Below are 14,975 nucleotides of genomic sequence, written 5' to 3' on the forward strand. Positions count from 1 at the left end.
TCTGTTCCAGGCATCATGCTGGGAACTCTGAGAACGTTGGGAGGCAGCATGTGGAAGGTTTGAAGTGAGGGAGAGAGATTGTTTCAATCTAGAAGAGAAGCAGAGGTAGAGTATTTTTATGAAAAAGATAGTCTTTGAGTTAGGTCTTGTAAATAAATTTAAGATTTAGTTAGGCAATAGACAAAGAAGATAGGGAAAGGCATGGATGGTGTGTGGAGGAGGATGAAGACTTGTTCTAGGAAGAGCAACTTAGTCTAGTTTTTATTGGAACGAATAACTCACATAGAAGAAAGGTGACGTGTAAGCTTGAAGTAGCCTGTGGAGCGTCTGAAACTGGGTGGGAAATTTGAAACTTCATTGATTGGCAGTGAGACGCCATTAAAGATTTTAGATCATGGGGCTGCGATGGTCAGAATCACATTGTAGAAAGGTTTCTCTGGAGATGGATACAGGATAAATTAAAGAAAGAAGAGTCCAGAAGGATGAAATAAGCTCAGGACTTGACTACAAATAGTTCGAACATGAGCAAAGACCTGACTTAGTACTGTAGCAAAGAACATAGGAAAGAGGGAGCAGTGGCTGCCACCATACAGGCCAGATGTCTAAATTGAGTCACGGTGACATGGCGCAGCCCTTGTTTGTTGTAGCTGGCTAGACTGTGAGCCTCTGATAAATGTATAATCACTGGATTCAATTTCCTAGTGTGCACCTGTGTTGTCCACAAGCGCTGCCATCATCTAATTGTTACAGCCTGTACTTGCCAAAACATTAACAAAGTGGATTCGAAGGTAAGCGGATAGCAGTTTACTTTCATACCCTCTCTCTCTCCTCTCCAGCTCACCCCTCCCTTCCTCCCACCCTCTTTGCCCTTCATAGGGATTTTAGAATTGAAATCTGTCTCCTTTTTGTGTTATGGCGTTTGTATTTCTGAGCTTATATAGCATGTTCTTTCCTTGAGATGGCCACGTTAGTGGTCAGCCGGGTATAGACTATATGGATCAGTTCTAACTTGGGAGGAGCTTTGGTGTGTGAAAGAGCCCTGAGCTTGGCCTCAGACAACCTGGATTTGAATGCTGAATCCAGCCTCTGCTTGCTCTCTGCTCTATGAGCTTGGACAACACTCAGAACCTCTCTTAGCCTCAATCTAAAAATGGAATCAATACATCTCTCGTGAAGTTTTTGTGAGAGTTAAACAAGATGGAAGTAATGGGAAAAACACATTAAATATAAATTGCCTTTTCTAACTAAGGAAACCATTAGCCTCCTCAAGCCTCTTAAGAAATTTCAGGGAGGATGTATACCTGTACATAGGAGCTTGGTCCTAATTCTTGCCAGCCACAGTGCATTCATCTGGGATAGGCATACATTTTAAATTCTAGAGGTGGAAAACAGTGTTGCTGATAATGACAATGGATTTATAGATGCGTTGGAAAGGATGGCTCTATAACTCAGTGGTTCTTTACATACAGGAGTGTTAAAGAGTAAAAATACAGCCATGAACCACAGCTTTTATGAGAAAGAAACCAGAAAAGGTTTAAGAGGAACAACAATTGCCCCCAGTCCTTGTTATGTGTGGATCTGTTGTTACTGCTTTAAAATTGTGATGTAGATTGTAGAGCATAGGCTTAGTGTAATTATTTGCTGGAGACAATATGTGATATTAAACCAGAGACTTTATGCTCAGATTGTCAGAATGTTCTAGCAAAGGCCAGAAGGGCTGAATTTAATGTCACTTTGGAGTGAATTCCTTCTTTGTTTCTATTTGGTTCCACCTCTGGGTACCTACCTCTTTTTCTTTCTTCTCTTTTTTTTTTTTTTTTTTCCTGTAACATAATTTTTGGAAGAACCTGTAGTAATAGCAAGTATATGTAGTCTATAGAAGACCAATTTAATCCTGGAGTAAAAAGGTTCTAGAAAATAGATATAGGTGTAAGGAGGTTGGCAGAGAGAGAAATAAAGCCTGAATGTAAAAATCTTAATATCTATTTATCTCCCAAAGTGACAAATGATCTAATACACACCCCATGTTTCTGTCCAGTCTTGTTGATTAGAAAATGTGCTTAATCTGGTTGGAAAGACCTGAGTAATTAATCATGGCTGAATACAGTAAAATAATATACCCAGCTCAGGTATAATAGTAACAATTTGTATTTGGTGGGCTTCTATTACAGTTTTTACAAAAGATGTTGGTGTGGAATTTTAACTCTTTTTGTTTCCTTTTTTACAGATTACTGAACAGAGGTTTGGAATCAACATTCCACACAAGTTCAACATCCACAACTACAAAGTGCCAACATTTTGCGATCACTGTGGCTCCCTGCTTTGGGGGATAATGCGACAAGGGCTTCAGTGTAAAAGTGAGATGCTGGGGTGCTGGGAATCCACTTCTTCATGAGAATACCATACTACAAGCTTTGGGAATTCTATAGGTTCAGAATCTGACCTAGGGCAGATGGTTTTAAATACTTTGTAAACTAATATCTTAGTAATTTTCTATTCATGTACCACTTTTTGAGCATGTAAAGAGAAATATATCTGATCCAAAGAATTCCTAACCTTAGAACACTAAGTCAAATGTTAAGTTCAGTTCCTTCCTTCCTCTGTCCCTCCCTCCCTCCCTCCCTTCTTTCTCTTCCTTCTTTCTCACTCTCTCACTCATATTTATTTATTCATTCATTCATTTATTTCTGAGTACAGACTAGTTATTGTGTATTTTAATAGGTAATTTGAAAGAGGGAGAATGGGGTTGTGGTCAGGAATGGAAGATGGTAGAGGTGAGATGGCCAAAAGGAAGGTTAGGTCATGGGTAAGAAGTGTCAGGAGAGTAGGTCTGATGACCTCACCAGAAATAAGCAGGAATGGAGTTGGGAAGCATCATAGAGTGGCCCAGGTGTTCTGAAAGAGTACTGTGATGAAATTTGAGGAGTAGGTGGAGTGAAGGATGCTTAAAGCTTTGGCTATAGGCTTGCACTTCACTAACTGTGCCCAGTGGGGCCAGAGTTTGGAGTTTTGCCTTAGCAAAGGGTGTGAGAGGGTAAGGCTGATCCATGTCCTTTCAGGAGTTGGGAAGCTGCTGGCCTTGCGTCATATCCCATTGAGTGTTGCTGTAATGATGCGGGTGTCATGGGGTGCACCACTCCTGTTGGAATACCAGGCTTTCATCCTGAGGCCTTATCAGCTACAGTCACTGGTAGAGGAGAGAGATGGGGGAGGCAAAGCGGACATGGATTCAGGGATACTTTCATTGACTGCCTGCTTCTGTCAATAAAAAAGGAATCAGTGTTTGTCTTCAAGAACAACAAATTCATCTATTCCTCTAGAAAGCTATTTAATAATTCTTACATAACCAAAACCAGCAGCCAGCTCCTTTATGCCTTTTAGGGCTCTGGTTCAGTCTCTCCTTGTTCTTAAGCTGGATGGTCTCACCTGGCTGTGGTTTCCAGTGTGAAACTCACTTGCTGCTTCCATACGGTCATTGCTGACATGCAGAGCCATACATGAGGCTCACTGTGGTGTTCTTGTTGCTGGTGGTCTGAGGGTGTCATACCTGCAGTGAGCTGGCTCCTATAAATTTTTGCTTTTATTGTCAACGTGGTGGTTTTGAAAGGACACTGTAGGCTTGTGTGTCTCCATACCAGCCTTCCCAGGAGAGGTGAATTTCCTATGAAGCTAATGAAGCTAGAGAGCCCCCTCTTTGCAAGGACCCTTTCAAGGCTTCTACTTGATTTGGTATTTTGTTTCTTAAAGAGGGCCCCTAAATTATATAAACTTCAAGCCCCACAAAACCTGGAATTACACCTGCCTCCAAAGATGGACTGACAGTCCATAAACAGGAATGTGTTGCTTGCCGCCTCCACCGTGGCACCCATCGGCAGGGCCCATGGTGGGAAGATGTGCTGGAGTGTTCTTTCTGCTGGTTAAACCCCCTGTCTTTCATCGTCCCAAGCCGGTGCTCTGTGCACCAAGAGCTTAGCTTGCTTCTTTTTCCTCTTCCAACTGCCATTTACTCTGACCTTTAAAAAAAGTTTTTAAAAGTTGCTTTATTTTTTTTTTTTTTTTTTTCCATGAGGCAGTTAGAAGCACAGGCTACAAGCACTGAGAACCACAGCCCCACAGGATGCCCGTGTCTGTTCTGTGAGGTCTGCCCAACCACAACAATACTCAGAAAGAAAGCTTTATTTAGAAGATTTTCTCTCAGAAACTCCATCTCCATCCTGTTCAATGATCTTTATGTGGCATTTAGACTGCTATCTTTTATCATACTATCGAAAGATAGCTGGAAAAGAATAAAAATTGTTGACATGATGCCTTGTTATTTAATTGACTGTGAATTGTCACTGTGATGAATGTTTTGATCTTTATATTGAGTTATGCTGGTACATCAGCAATGGCTGTTACATATGATTTTAGATGAATGTGTTTCATCATTTCCAGGTGAAACATATGTATTTGAAATGTATTAATCTTCCATATGCCAGGCTTTCTGCTTCTGCACATAACGTCAGGACTTGTTATTAGTGTAAGTTTAATTTTATGAGAAGATGACCTTGTTCAGCCTGTAGCATTCCTGTAATAATCTCAGGTTATTGCAGTTCTTTTTTGTAGTACGTGTTGCCTTTCTTTCTGAATGTGGAATTCTGTTTTTGTCTTCCCTCCAGTATGTAAAATGAATGTACATATCCGATGTCAAGCGAACGTGGCCCCTAACTGTGGGGTGAACGCTGTGGAGCTAGCGAAGACCCTGGCAGGGATGGGTCTCCAACCCGGAAACATCTCCCCCACCTCGGTGAGACTTTGCTTCTTGTCACGTATGTTAATTTAGAAGTTCAGCTGTGGAAACTTGAATGAGAGTATGTGGCATAATCAAAGTCCCTAATCTAGCAAATGCAATGAACAGATTTAGTGCATCCCTTTAAGAGCGTTTTGCTCCATAAATATGATTCTATGAACAATTATATGACAAGAAATAATGAGCATGCAGATATAGCAGGAAGCAGGAAAAGGATTTTTTTTTTTTTTTTTAGATCGGCTTCCTGTCAGTGTGGTGTGATAGAAAATCTGGAATCTGGGGGCCTGGGTTACATTCATGGCTGGGGGATGATGCAAGGCAGTTAACTAGTGACTATGAGCCTCAGCTTCCTCATCTCTAAAGTGGTTGAACTTGAAGATCTCTGAGGTTCTTCACAGCCCTGGAATTTAGCTGCTCGATAGTTTTTGTTTATAGATTGTGAATTTGTCTCTCAATTTCAGCAACAGACAGGAGTTCCTTCCTCTTGGCTCTCAGGAGTGGGTGGAGCTGTCATTGCCATGGACACGTTTTGTCTTGTGACCTTCCTGAGTGACCTCCCCCTGCCATAGTTCATTAGAACCTCGACCACTTCCCAGGCCCGTGTCCTATTGCTGCCCCCCTGGCCAGGGTCTGCAGAGAGCTGGGAAATAGCCATGGGTACAGCTGTGATATCTGAAGGGTGTCGCTTGATGTCCAGTTCAGGAAAATTCTAGACAGAACTGTTAAATAATCTTTGGTACTTAGAAAGGAAAGCGTAATCACTATGAGTTTCTTAGTAGCTCATGAAGATGTCAGGACCAACCACCCCCATTTGCCTTTTACTGAAAGGTCCCTGTCTGCTAGATCAGGGATTTGTGTTGATATTGTGTTACTTGATTTCAGGAAGGCATTAACAAAGTCCATTGTATCCGTCTGTCTTGTGGGTAGGTGGGCAGGATACTAATACAGTGAGGAGGATTTATTCATGGAACAGCTATTCCTGAAGAATGGATATTATGGATTTTGGCTTGGGACAGGGCTTACAAAATGCTGTGAGAATAAGATAGGCCATATGGCCCAGTCTCCAAGGATGGGGAATGTCACTCATCATTTGGACCAAATATCTTTAATATTATATGTAATAGTGGGAACCATGAAATCACTTCTTATTTGACAGTACAACATTAAAAAGAGACAGAGAATTTTAAGTTTATCAAAAGAGCAGAATGGGTTAAAATAAAACAAGACCAAAAAAGAAAAAGATTGAGTAATACTGGTGTAGAGTTTTCTAGCCAGTACCAGCCCAACCAGGGGAAGTATTTAAGTGGAGGAGTGACATTTTTTTATTTCTGAAAAATTTGTGATCACAGACCTAGAGGAGAGACTATGAAAACAATTGGATTTTTAAGATGATCCATTGTATATCTTGCTATCTCTGTTTTACTGGATTAAGTAAAATGTTTGTAGTTTCAGGCTGTTGCACAGTGGGTTTGTTGTAAAACATTGCTTAGAAGTTGCCTCAAATAGATGTTTGTTGTTGTTGTTATTAGCTAACTAGGTCAAAAGCTCCAGGTACCTTAGGCTTTTGATCTGGGTTGTCTAGTGGTAGCTTGTCTTATGCATATTCCAAGGTGGTGAGCTACAGAAGTCCCTTGCTTTTAGGCACGCTGATGAGGCATGAGCGCAGTGTGATTGGACTGGAGAGCTGCCTGAGGAGGCCAGCTTTACCTCTGTGTGTTCAGGGCAAGGAAACTGGGACTCCCATTATGCAGGGGGGAGGGTACACTGGTCAACCTTTCTAGAAGGCAAGTTGGCTGTGTATCACAAGTCTTCAAAATTAGCACAGACTTTGGCCCAAGGAACTCAGTTTCTAGGAAATCATTCTAAGAAAATAGATAATGACAACAACACAGCTTAAATTTGTTGAATGATTATGTACTTGCCAGGCACTGACCTGAGGGCTTTTTATGCATTTCGTCATTTACTCCTCGTGACTACACATGTGGGAGGTGCTATAACATTCCCTTTTTCAGAAAAGGAAACTGAGACATTGAGAGGCTGGTTAACTTGTCCAAGGTCACAGGGTTAGGTGGCAGAGCTGGTATTTGAACCCAAACAATCTGCTTAAGAGCTTGACTCCTAATGACCCTGTTGTTGAAGATTTGTATACAAGTATGTTCACTGCAGTGTTATGTTTAATAGTGAAAAATAGGAGACAACTTATATATCAGAGGAATTAGTAAATAAATTATGATCTCTCCGTAAAATGGAATATTGAACAGCTATTAGAACTCACGTTCTTAAAGGAATCCTAAAGGATATTTAAGGATAGGAAGATACATACGACAGAAGGTTAAATAAGAAAAGTGCGTTATTAAACCATAACTTTTATTATATTTTTAAAAATCAACCATGCATTAAAAAGCCGTGTATAGACATTTATCAATATTTTAACAGATTTTATTTTGGGTGGGGGGTGGGTCTGGTGGGATTATGGGTATTTTAAATTTTGTTCTTCTGAAGTTTTTTCATTGTTCAAAATTTACATTGAATTTTTATTTCTTTTATATAATTTAAATATTGTATAAAAAATTTTTGCTTCAGATATCCGTATACTGGTACTGAATGGTACTTGATTCTCTATGCGAACGTGAAACCCGCTTTTTGTAAGAAATGGCCACCAGGTGGCACTCTTAGCGTTTGTTGTTTCTATGTACTTCCATTTGCGTGCCAACCCAATCTCAGTGGCTTAGACATATTTTAAAACGCTTCGTCCTCAAATAGCAGTAAGCCCAGATCAGCAGCTGATACTGAGGTAGTTTTGAGTTTCAAAACCTGATCACACATCCAGATGAACTGATTGATCCCTTTCCCCAGGAGTTGTATTGAGGGTTGAGCCTGCTCCTGGGTCTTCTCCATCCATAAACGCTTCATGTTCATGCTGAGATTTATGAGGCAGTGTATTCCTACTTTTCTCTGCAGAAGTTTGTTTCCAGATCAACCTTAAGACGACAAGGAAAGGAAAGCACCAAAGAAGGAAATGGGGTCGGGGTTAATTCTTCCAACCGACTTGGTATCGACAACTTTGAGTTCATCCGAGTGTTGGGGAAGGGAAGTTTTGGGAAGGTGAGTCTTGGCTTTAACTGTGCTAACATAAGCATGTGTGTATATGTTGTGTGTGTGCGTGTGTATGTATACACACTCAATGTTTCTCACATGGCATTCTAGTTCTTCTCCATGTGTGCCCACACCTAGGAATTTCAAGAGTACTCTCTCATGCTCCCTCTTTCTGCTTTGCCATAGGTGATGCTTGCAAGAATAAAAGAAACAGGAGAACTCTATGCCGTGAAGGTGCTGAAGAAGGACGTGATCCTCCAGGATGATGACGTGGAATGCACAATGACGGAGAAAAGGATCCTGTCTTTGGCCCGCAATCACCCCTTCCTCACTCAGCTGTTCTGCTGCTTTCAGACCCCGGTAAGTATGATTCGCATTCATCACCTAAATGGTCTCCTTTCCTAAAGAGTTGAAAAATAAGATGTTGAAGACTGTATAAAGCAGAGTATCAGAAACTTTTTTTTGGGATGGGTTCCCAAGACAGGGTCATATGAAGGTACTGGTGGCTTCTGATGACCTCCAGGATAAAGCTGAAACTAATGAACTAACCCCTTCCTTTCTTACTGTCCTGGGGAAAGATCTCTTCAAGGATTGTGTGTTTTAAAATTGAAAAGGTCTTCACACATAAGCTTTCTGTAGCAGAATGAGAGGTTACAGAAGTCTAAGAATAAAGTAAATGTCATGGGCTCATTATCTTGGTAAATTTGACCTTGGCTGTGCTTCTAAATGTTCTACTGCTACTGACCCGGGCACAAGAATTCAGACCATCAACAATCCTGGCCTCAAACAGAGATTCTTTGCTCAGTTCCTGGATGGATCCTAGGACTCAAGTCTGTCTGACTTGTGATGGTGTGTAGTTACGAGTGTTTTTGGCTGCAGGTAACAGAATACCCAACCAAGAGTAGCTTAAACAATAAACAGAAAGGGTGGGGTTGGTTCATTAGTATGAAATTTTTTCTTATTATCTCACATAAAGAGAAGTCTGGTGGCAGCAGTGCTAGAGTTGGACTAGTTGCTTAGTGACACTGGGCATTTCTTCCTTGAGGTCTCAAGGTATTTGCCATAGCCCTCGACATCACATCTTCACATGACAGCATCCAAAGGAGGAAGCATGGGGCCAGAGGCACAGGCTTCATGGACCACTGTTTATCAGGAAGAGAAAGTCATTCCTCGACTTGGTTCATCTGCTCACTCTTAGCTGCAAGAGAGGCTGGAAAAGCGAATATCTGGCCAAGATAAACTGGTTTACCATGATTGGCTCATCCCCTGGTGTGGGACACTTTGCTGACCCCTTAGAATTGGGCTCAAACTTGGTCTTCTGTTATCATTGAAGAGGGAGAATGGTTCCTGAGAAGGCACTAAGAAGGTCTGCGACAGATGTGTCAGAAGCTCCCTGCTGTCAAATGACATTCTAGGATGAGAATTCTGGACATGTCCCTTGTCTGTGCTACCATCAGGGAAGTAGAGGGTGCAGAGGGAACGGGATAGGGTCATCTCACCTGGTCCAGGGATGCTGACAGCCCGTCTCTAGGGAGAGTGACAACTAAGGTGAAACCAGAAGGGTGAGTTAGAAGTAGTTAGGCAAAGAGAATGAGGGCGAGAATGCCCTATTCGGTAAACAGCAGGCACATAGGTCTGGGGGGAGGGAGAGCATCAAGTGTGAATAAAGCTCAGCATCATGAGCATCAAGGTGGAGGAGGCCTGGTGACGCTGAGGCTGCAGAGAGTGCCAGGGCCAGGCCATGAAGGGCCTTGCTGTCCATGTTAACGAGTTTGAATTTTAGTCCTAAGAGCAATGGAAAGTCCTGTAAGAAATTTAAGAAATTGTATTTTTTTAACTATTAAAAACCAATTTTTTGGAATAGTTACTATAAGTATCCTCCAAATATCCTTTCTATGAAAGAAACAATTATGACTACTTTAGTGTGTAGCGTTTCAGAGACACTTTTGCACATAAAAGAATATACGCACAAACATGTATATGCATACATATTTATTTTTTTAAAAAACCACAAATGGTAGTATATTTACCCACTTCTACACCTTTTTTTTCCCAAAGGTAATAGTATATCTTGGAGATTGTTTCACACTGATAAGCACCTAGCTGCCCCATTTTTAATGGCTGCATAGTATTCCATTTTACGAACATACCACAATTTATTTAAATTCTTCCCTGTTGCTATGTATTTATTCCAATGACTGCTGCAGTGAGGCCCCTTGTGCTTTTGCTTGTTTACACACTGTGCTAGTATGTCTATACCCATTGTCATCGAGTTGATTGTGACGCATAGTGACCTTACAGGACAGAGTAGAACGACCCATAAGGTTTCCAGGGAGCGACTGGTGGATTTGAACCCCTGACCTTTTGGTTAGCAGCTGAGTTCTTAACCACTGTGCCACCAGGACTCCAGTATGTCTATATGATACATTATTAGAAGTGGTAGTGGTTGGTCAGGAGGCATGTGAGTTTAAAATTTCGATTGCCAAACTGGCTAAAGATAGCTAGCATTATTGCCAATATATCAGGCACCGTTCTAAGTGCTTTATGTATATAACCCTATTTAATCTATACAGTAACAGTATTAAAAAAAAAAACTGTTATTAGCACCCCATTTTACAGATGAGGAAACTGAGGCACAAAGAAGTTGAGCTTCTAAGTGGTACAGCGGGTTTTGAAGCCAGGCAGTCTCACTGCAGAGCCCAGGTTCTTAATCACTTGCTTTGCTGCATTCCTCAATTTGTACTCGGAAACCACGTGGGAGAAGGCCTCTTTCCCTCTCCCTCCCATCTCATTCTCCCATGGCTTGCTAGCTATCATTTTGATCATCTGAGAGATTTTTTAAAAATGTTATCTTTGATGCTCTCATTTGTGTTTCTCTATGAGTGAGGCTAAGCATTTTTTTCCCTCATGTTTAAGGGTCACTTGTGATCAGATCTGTTTGGAAAGGACAGATCTGGAGCAGGGCAAGATTGGGAGCTGAGAGACAGGAAATGCATTAAAGGGGATACATTGCATGGGCTTCCTATGTTGCCCAAGCATATCAGAAAGAACTGGAGAGTCAGCACATGGCCTTTTGGGGCAGTGGTACCCCCTGCACTCCTTCTTCCTTCACCTGAGGGTCTGGGTTCCTTCAGGCCACACCCTCCTCACCAGGGGCCCTCAGTTGCTCCTGACAGCCCTGGAGCCCCTGTGCCCCTGCCCTCTGGCCCTGATTCTCTCCTTGCACCTCCTGGGTTCTCCGTTCCTTTGGAGCTTCGTGTCCTCCCCTTCTTCACTGCTACTGGAGTGTCCTGGAAACTGTATTTCTTGTGCTCCAGCTTTGCCAACATAAAGCCTTTCCCCATCCTCACTCCACCTCATCGTTTTTTGGGGGCTGGGGAGTGAAGAATGGAGTTACAGCGCAGGACTTGAAAGTGTTCTTCTAAAGAAAGATGACTGATAAGCTCGTACTAGGCACCTACCTGGGGCTCAAACTCAGCTCTCCTAATCATACCGTGATTAGCCACAGAGTGAGGCTGCAGCTCAGATCACCTTCCTAAGGCCTGAGGTGTTTCATATGACTAATGTTTCATACACTGTTAGATTAGATACCCGGCTGATAAGCTTTGAGTCAGGCAGGCAGCTGATACGTAGTGAGCCTGATCTGGCCCAGACAGTAGCCATTTTTCCAAGTAACTGCTGATGAAGCAAATATAGCAATATCTCCTACCCAACTCCTGGGGAATTTTATGTATAAGAGGAAATCCCTGGATAGTTGGAGGTTTCACCAACAATTAAATAATGTTATCACAGAGTAGAACAAGAAATTAACCCAGAAAAGATTGAGATCCTAATTAATACGGCTTATACAATGCAGAATTTTCCAGGAAAATAGAGTGATACTGTGATATAGTATGATAGCTGGAACTTGATGGGACTGCCTTGTTTTTCTGGGTCTCGCAAGTGTTCCGCCTTTGACAAGGTGCAGTCGTACCACTTGTCTGTCGCTTGTTTTAGTGGAAAATATTTGAGTTTTCCTTCTCGGACAGATTTCTGCCTTACATAGTTCCTGCTTTCACAGATTTTACTGTATATAAATTATACAGTATATCAAAGTATTATTGACCACACAGGGGTTTCTCACAGTGTTCGTTCAGCAACTGAAGCCATTATTCACATTGGCTAATAGTCTTTTTTTTCTAGTGACAGTTTTATCTTTGGCCACAAGGTGGCAGTCGTAACTGCAAAGTCGTTTTTCACCACCACCACTTACACTTCCACCCCGTGCCCTCTTCATGTGAACTGCCACTGGGATTTAAACTTTGTATATTGCCGTAGATGTCTCCAAAGCAAAGGTTAAGGTGAGTTTTCCCCTGCCTTAAATCAGGATGATAAATGAAGTAGTGGAAACCAACTTAAAAGGAGCAAATGAATTTTTCTCATGCTGAGCTGGAGAGAAATAATTTTCATTGCGCTGCAATTTCTGCCTTCTCTCAGGTTTGCAAGGTGTCAGACTCTGCAGTGTGTATGGCACATGCTCGCTGTGCTTCCATCTGTCAGAAATCCTCAGTGACTGTCTCCATTCACTGTTGTCAAAACTAACAAAAAAAGAAGAGAATACTAGCTACTACGAGCAATTATAGCAAGTTATTACTTTTTTAGCTACTCCGTTTTGCAGGCTGTGGCCTCTGTGTAATGCCAAACTGTGACCAGCTCCCCTGAAGAATTTAGAAGCGATCCGAGATGAGGCGTTGGGGCCACCCCCCCGCTGTCTGTAAAGTAGCATTTCATTATGAAGGCCCTGGTAGAAACAGAATTCTCCTCACGTACAGCCTTGGGGAATCAGTATCTCTGCCCAGAGAAATACTGGCATAACTTGCTGAGGGTCACTTAGATTGTAAGAAGTAGAAACAAGGTTCAAATGTGGGTCAGGCTGACTCTGGAGCCTGAGATCTGTGCTCCAACCCATCAGTACATATATTATCTTATAAGACAGCTCATTTATTCAGCATCAACTTATTAAACACATCCTCTCTGTGCCCTGGCTCTCCTCTAATCTGCTGATGTACAAACAACATTGACCTTGGAAACTGAAGTTCTGAGTTCTATCCAAGCTTTGTTTCCCTCCGTCTGAATGGCTTGAGTCTATCTTAAAGTTCCTTTGAGCCTTAAAGCTCTCACTGGGGAAATGAGATCAGGATTGCTGTTGAGGATCAAATGTGAGAATGCAGATGTCCCCTGTGCACCGAGAAACACTGTTCACATGTGAATAAATTCGTTTTTGTTGTGATGACCACCTCCTTTCCCACACCAGAGGAAAATGTCCTCGGACTTCCCAGTGACCAGCAAAACCCCCTCAACACCCCCACATGGAAGAGATAGAAACTCTCAAAAAGTAGGAATTTTGGAGCTCCTTATCTTCTTGGGGAAAAAGAAAATGATAAGCAAGTTTCAAATGTTAGGTGATTTATCCAGTTTGCTGCATAGGATTATGAGCCCATAAATTGTTCCCCCCAGTTTTTTTTTTTTAAATAATAATACACGTTGCTTGCAAGCATAGAGTTAAGTTAGCATCCTCCTACACTGAGTTGTAAATCCTAGTAATGTATGAATAATTGGGTTAATCTATATCAAGACTCATAAAAATGTTTATACTCTTGGAGCTGTTAATTCTGCTTCTGATAACGTAGCCTAAAAGACTATACAAAGAATAAAATTAATTTTTTGCATAAAGATGTTTATTTTCAGTACATTATAGAGTTGCTAGGAGTCGGAATTGACTCAATGGCAATAGGTTATTTATAATAGGAAAGCACTGGAAACAACTTCAGCCTTCAGCAATAGGGGTGTACTTAAACAGTATACCATTTGATGCAGATTTTTTAGCTAGTAAAGAGGTAATTGATAATTTTCAGCCAGTAAAGAGATAATTTAGTTTTAAGCACTTGAATTACGTATCAGACACTAAGATGTATGATTGCACACAATCCATATAGCAGCCCTGTAAGAGAGATACAAGTGTTATCTTCATTTTACCAAGTGGTAAACTGAAGCCCTAAGGCTTTAAGTCACTTGCCCAAAATCCAACTGGTAAATGGTAGAACTAGGGGGTTAGAGCCCAGGAAATAATGCAGAATTTATGATGATTAGTGATATGTGTCCATATCAGGTTCTGTGCAAAACAGTGGGTGGCAAACCTGGCTCCTCCCCCCAAAAAGAGACTAGAAGGAATTTATGCCAATAAAACTAATAGTGATGGTGTTAAGGTGGTAGAATTTTTTTCTATTTATCAAATTTTGGTGATGATATTACTGTATTTCTTTAACAATAGGAGGGCAAAGAAAGCTGTCATTAAGCCAGGACGTCCTGCCCCAGGGAGGGCCCCTGGTCTCCCAGGCCCCATGGTGCAGGCCTAGTAAATGCTGCCTCCACCACCTTTTCAACCTAAATTCACTTCACACTCTTTGGATCTCTATCAGCGGCTGTTGTGTCAGTAGTAGCTGAGCCTCCTGGTGTCTGTGGCTCGGAATCCAGGTCCCCCACCCCTCTCTCCTGGGTCTCTCTCCTTCTGCTCCTCTGGAGCTGGCCAGCAGAGCACCTAGGGAAAGGAAGGAACGAAGATGAGGGGGAATGGATAAGTAAATGCTGGTCAGATGCGGTAGTCTTTGTTCAGAGACCCAATTTATTGAAGCAAAAGCTTCTTCAGTTTGGAACACCTAAGCCACACCGTGCCCAGTGCCAGAGCTGCCTCTTATCAGCCATCTAGAAAAGCTTGTACCAGGCAGGACCTGGGCCCATTTCAAGAGAGGAGCCAGGACAGCCCTCATATCTTTGTGAATACTTAAGCTTACATTTGCTTCAGCTGCATTCAGGTGGGCCACAGAGTGCTCAGATTCTCCCCTTTAAAGGGACAGAAGCCCACTGCTCTCACCTCCCATCCATCCTCTGTCTGTCTTCTTGGGTACATCCGGGATGCTGATGGTGGCCTCATAGCATCACAAGAATTGCCCATAAAGCAGTATGCCTGGAGCTCCTGGCAGGGGCATAGCTTTCCATAAGAAGCCACACCTCAAATGCTGGTCACAAAGCACAAATCATATTTTAGAAGGTT

The 14,975-nt window shown here is 42.0% G+C and overlaps 1 protein-coding gene across 1 annotated transcript in view; it reads left to right on the forward strand.

Moving 5' to 3' along the window:
• PRKCH (protein kinase C eta) overlaps nucleotides 1–14,975 on the forward strand; it is a 267,961-nt gene that overhangs the window by 143,787 nt on the left and 109,199 nt on the right. Inside the window, exons 4-9 of the mRNA XM_023726115.1 lie at nucleotides 11–57; nucleotides 664–788; nucleotides 2,228–2,357; nucleotides 4,659–4,786; nucleotides 7,751–7,894; nucleotides 8,072–8,245. Of these exons, the coding sequence (XP_023581883.1) occupies nucleotides 11–57; nucleotides 664–788; nucleotides 2,228–2,357; nucleotides 4,659–4,786; nucleotides 7,751–7,894; nucleotides 8,072–8,245 (748 nt within the window). The remainder of the gene's footprint in view (nucleotides 1–10; nucleotides 58–663; nucleotides 789–2,227; nucleotides 2,358–4,658; nucleotides 4,787–7,750; nucleotides 7,895–8,071; nucleotides 8,246–14,975) is intronic.

The sequence above is a fragment of the Trichechus manatus genome, unplaced genomic scaffold, assembly GCF_000243295.1.
Source record: "Trichechus manatus latirostris isolate Lorelei unplaced genomic scaffold, TriManLat1.0 scaffold00010, whole genome shotgun sequence".
Lineage (NCBI taxonomy): Eukaryota > Metazoa > Chordata > Mammalia > Sirenia > Trichechidae > Trichechus > Trichechus manatus.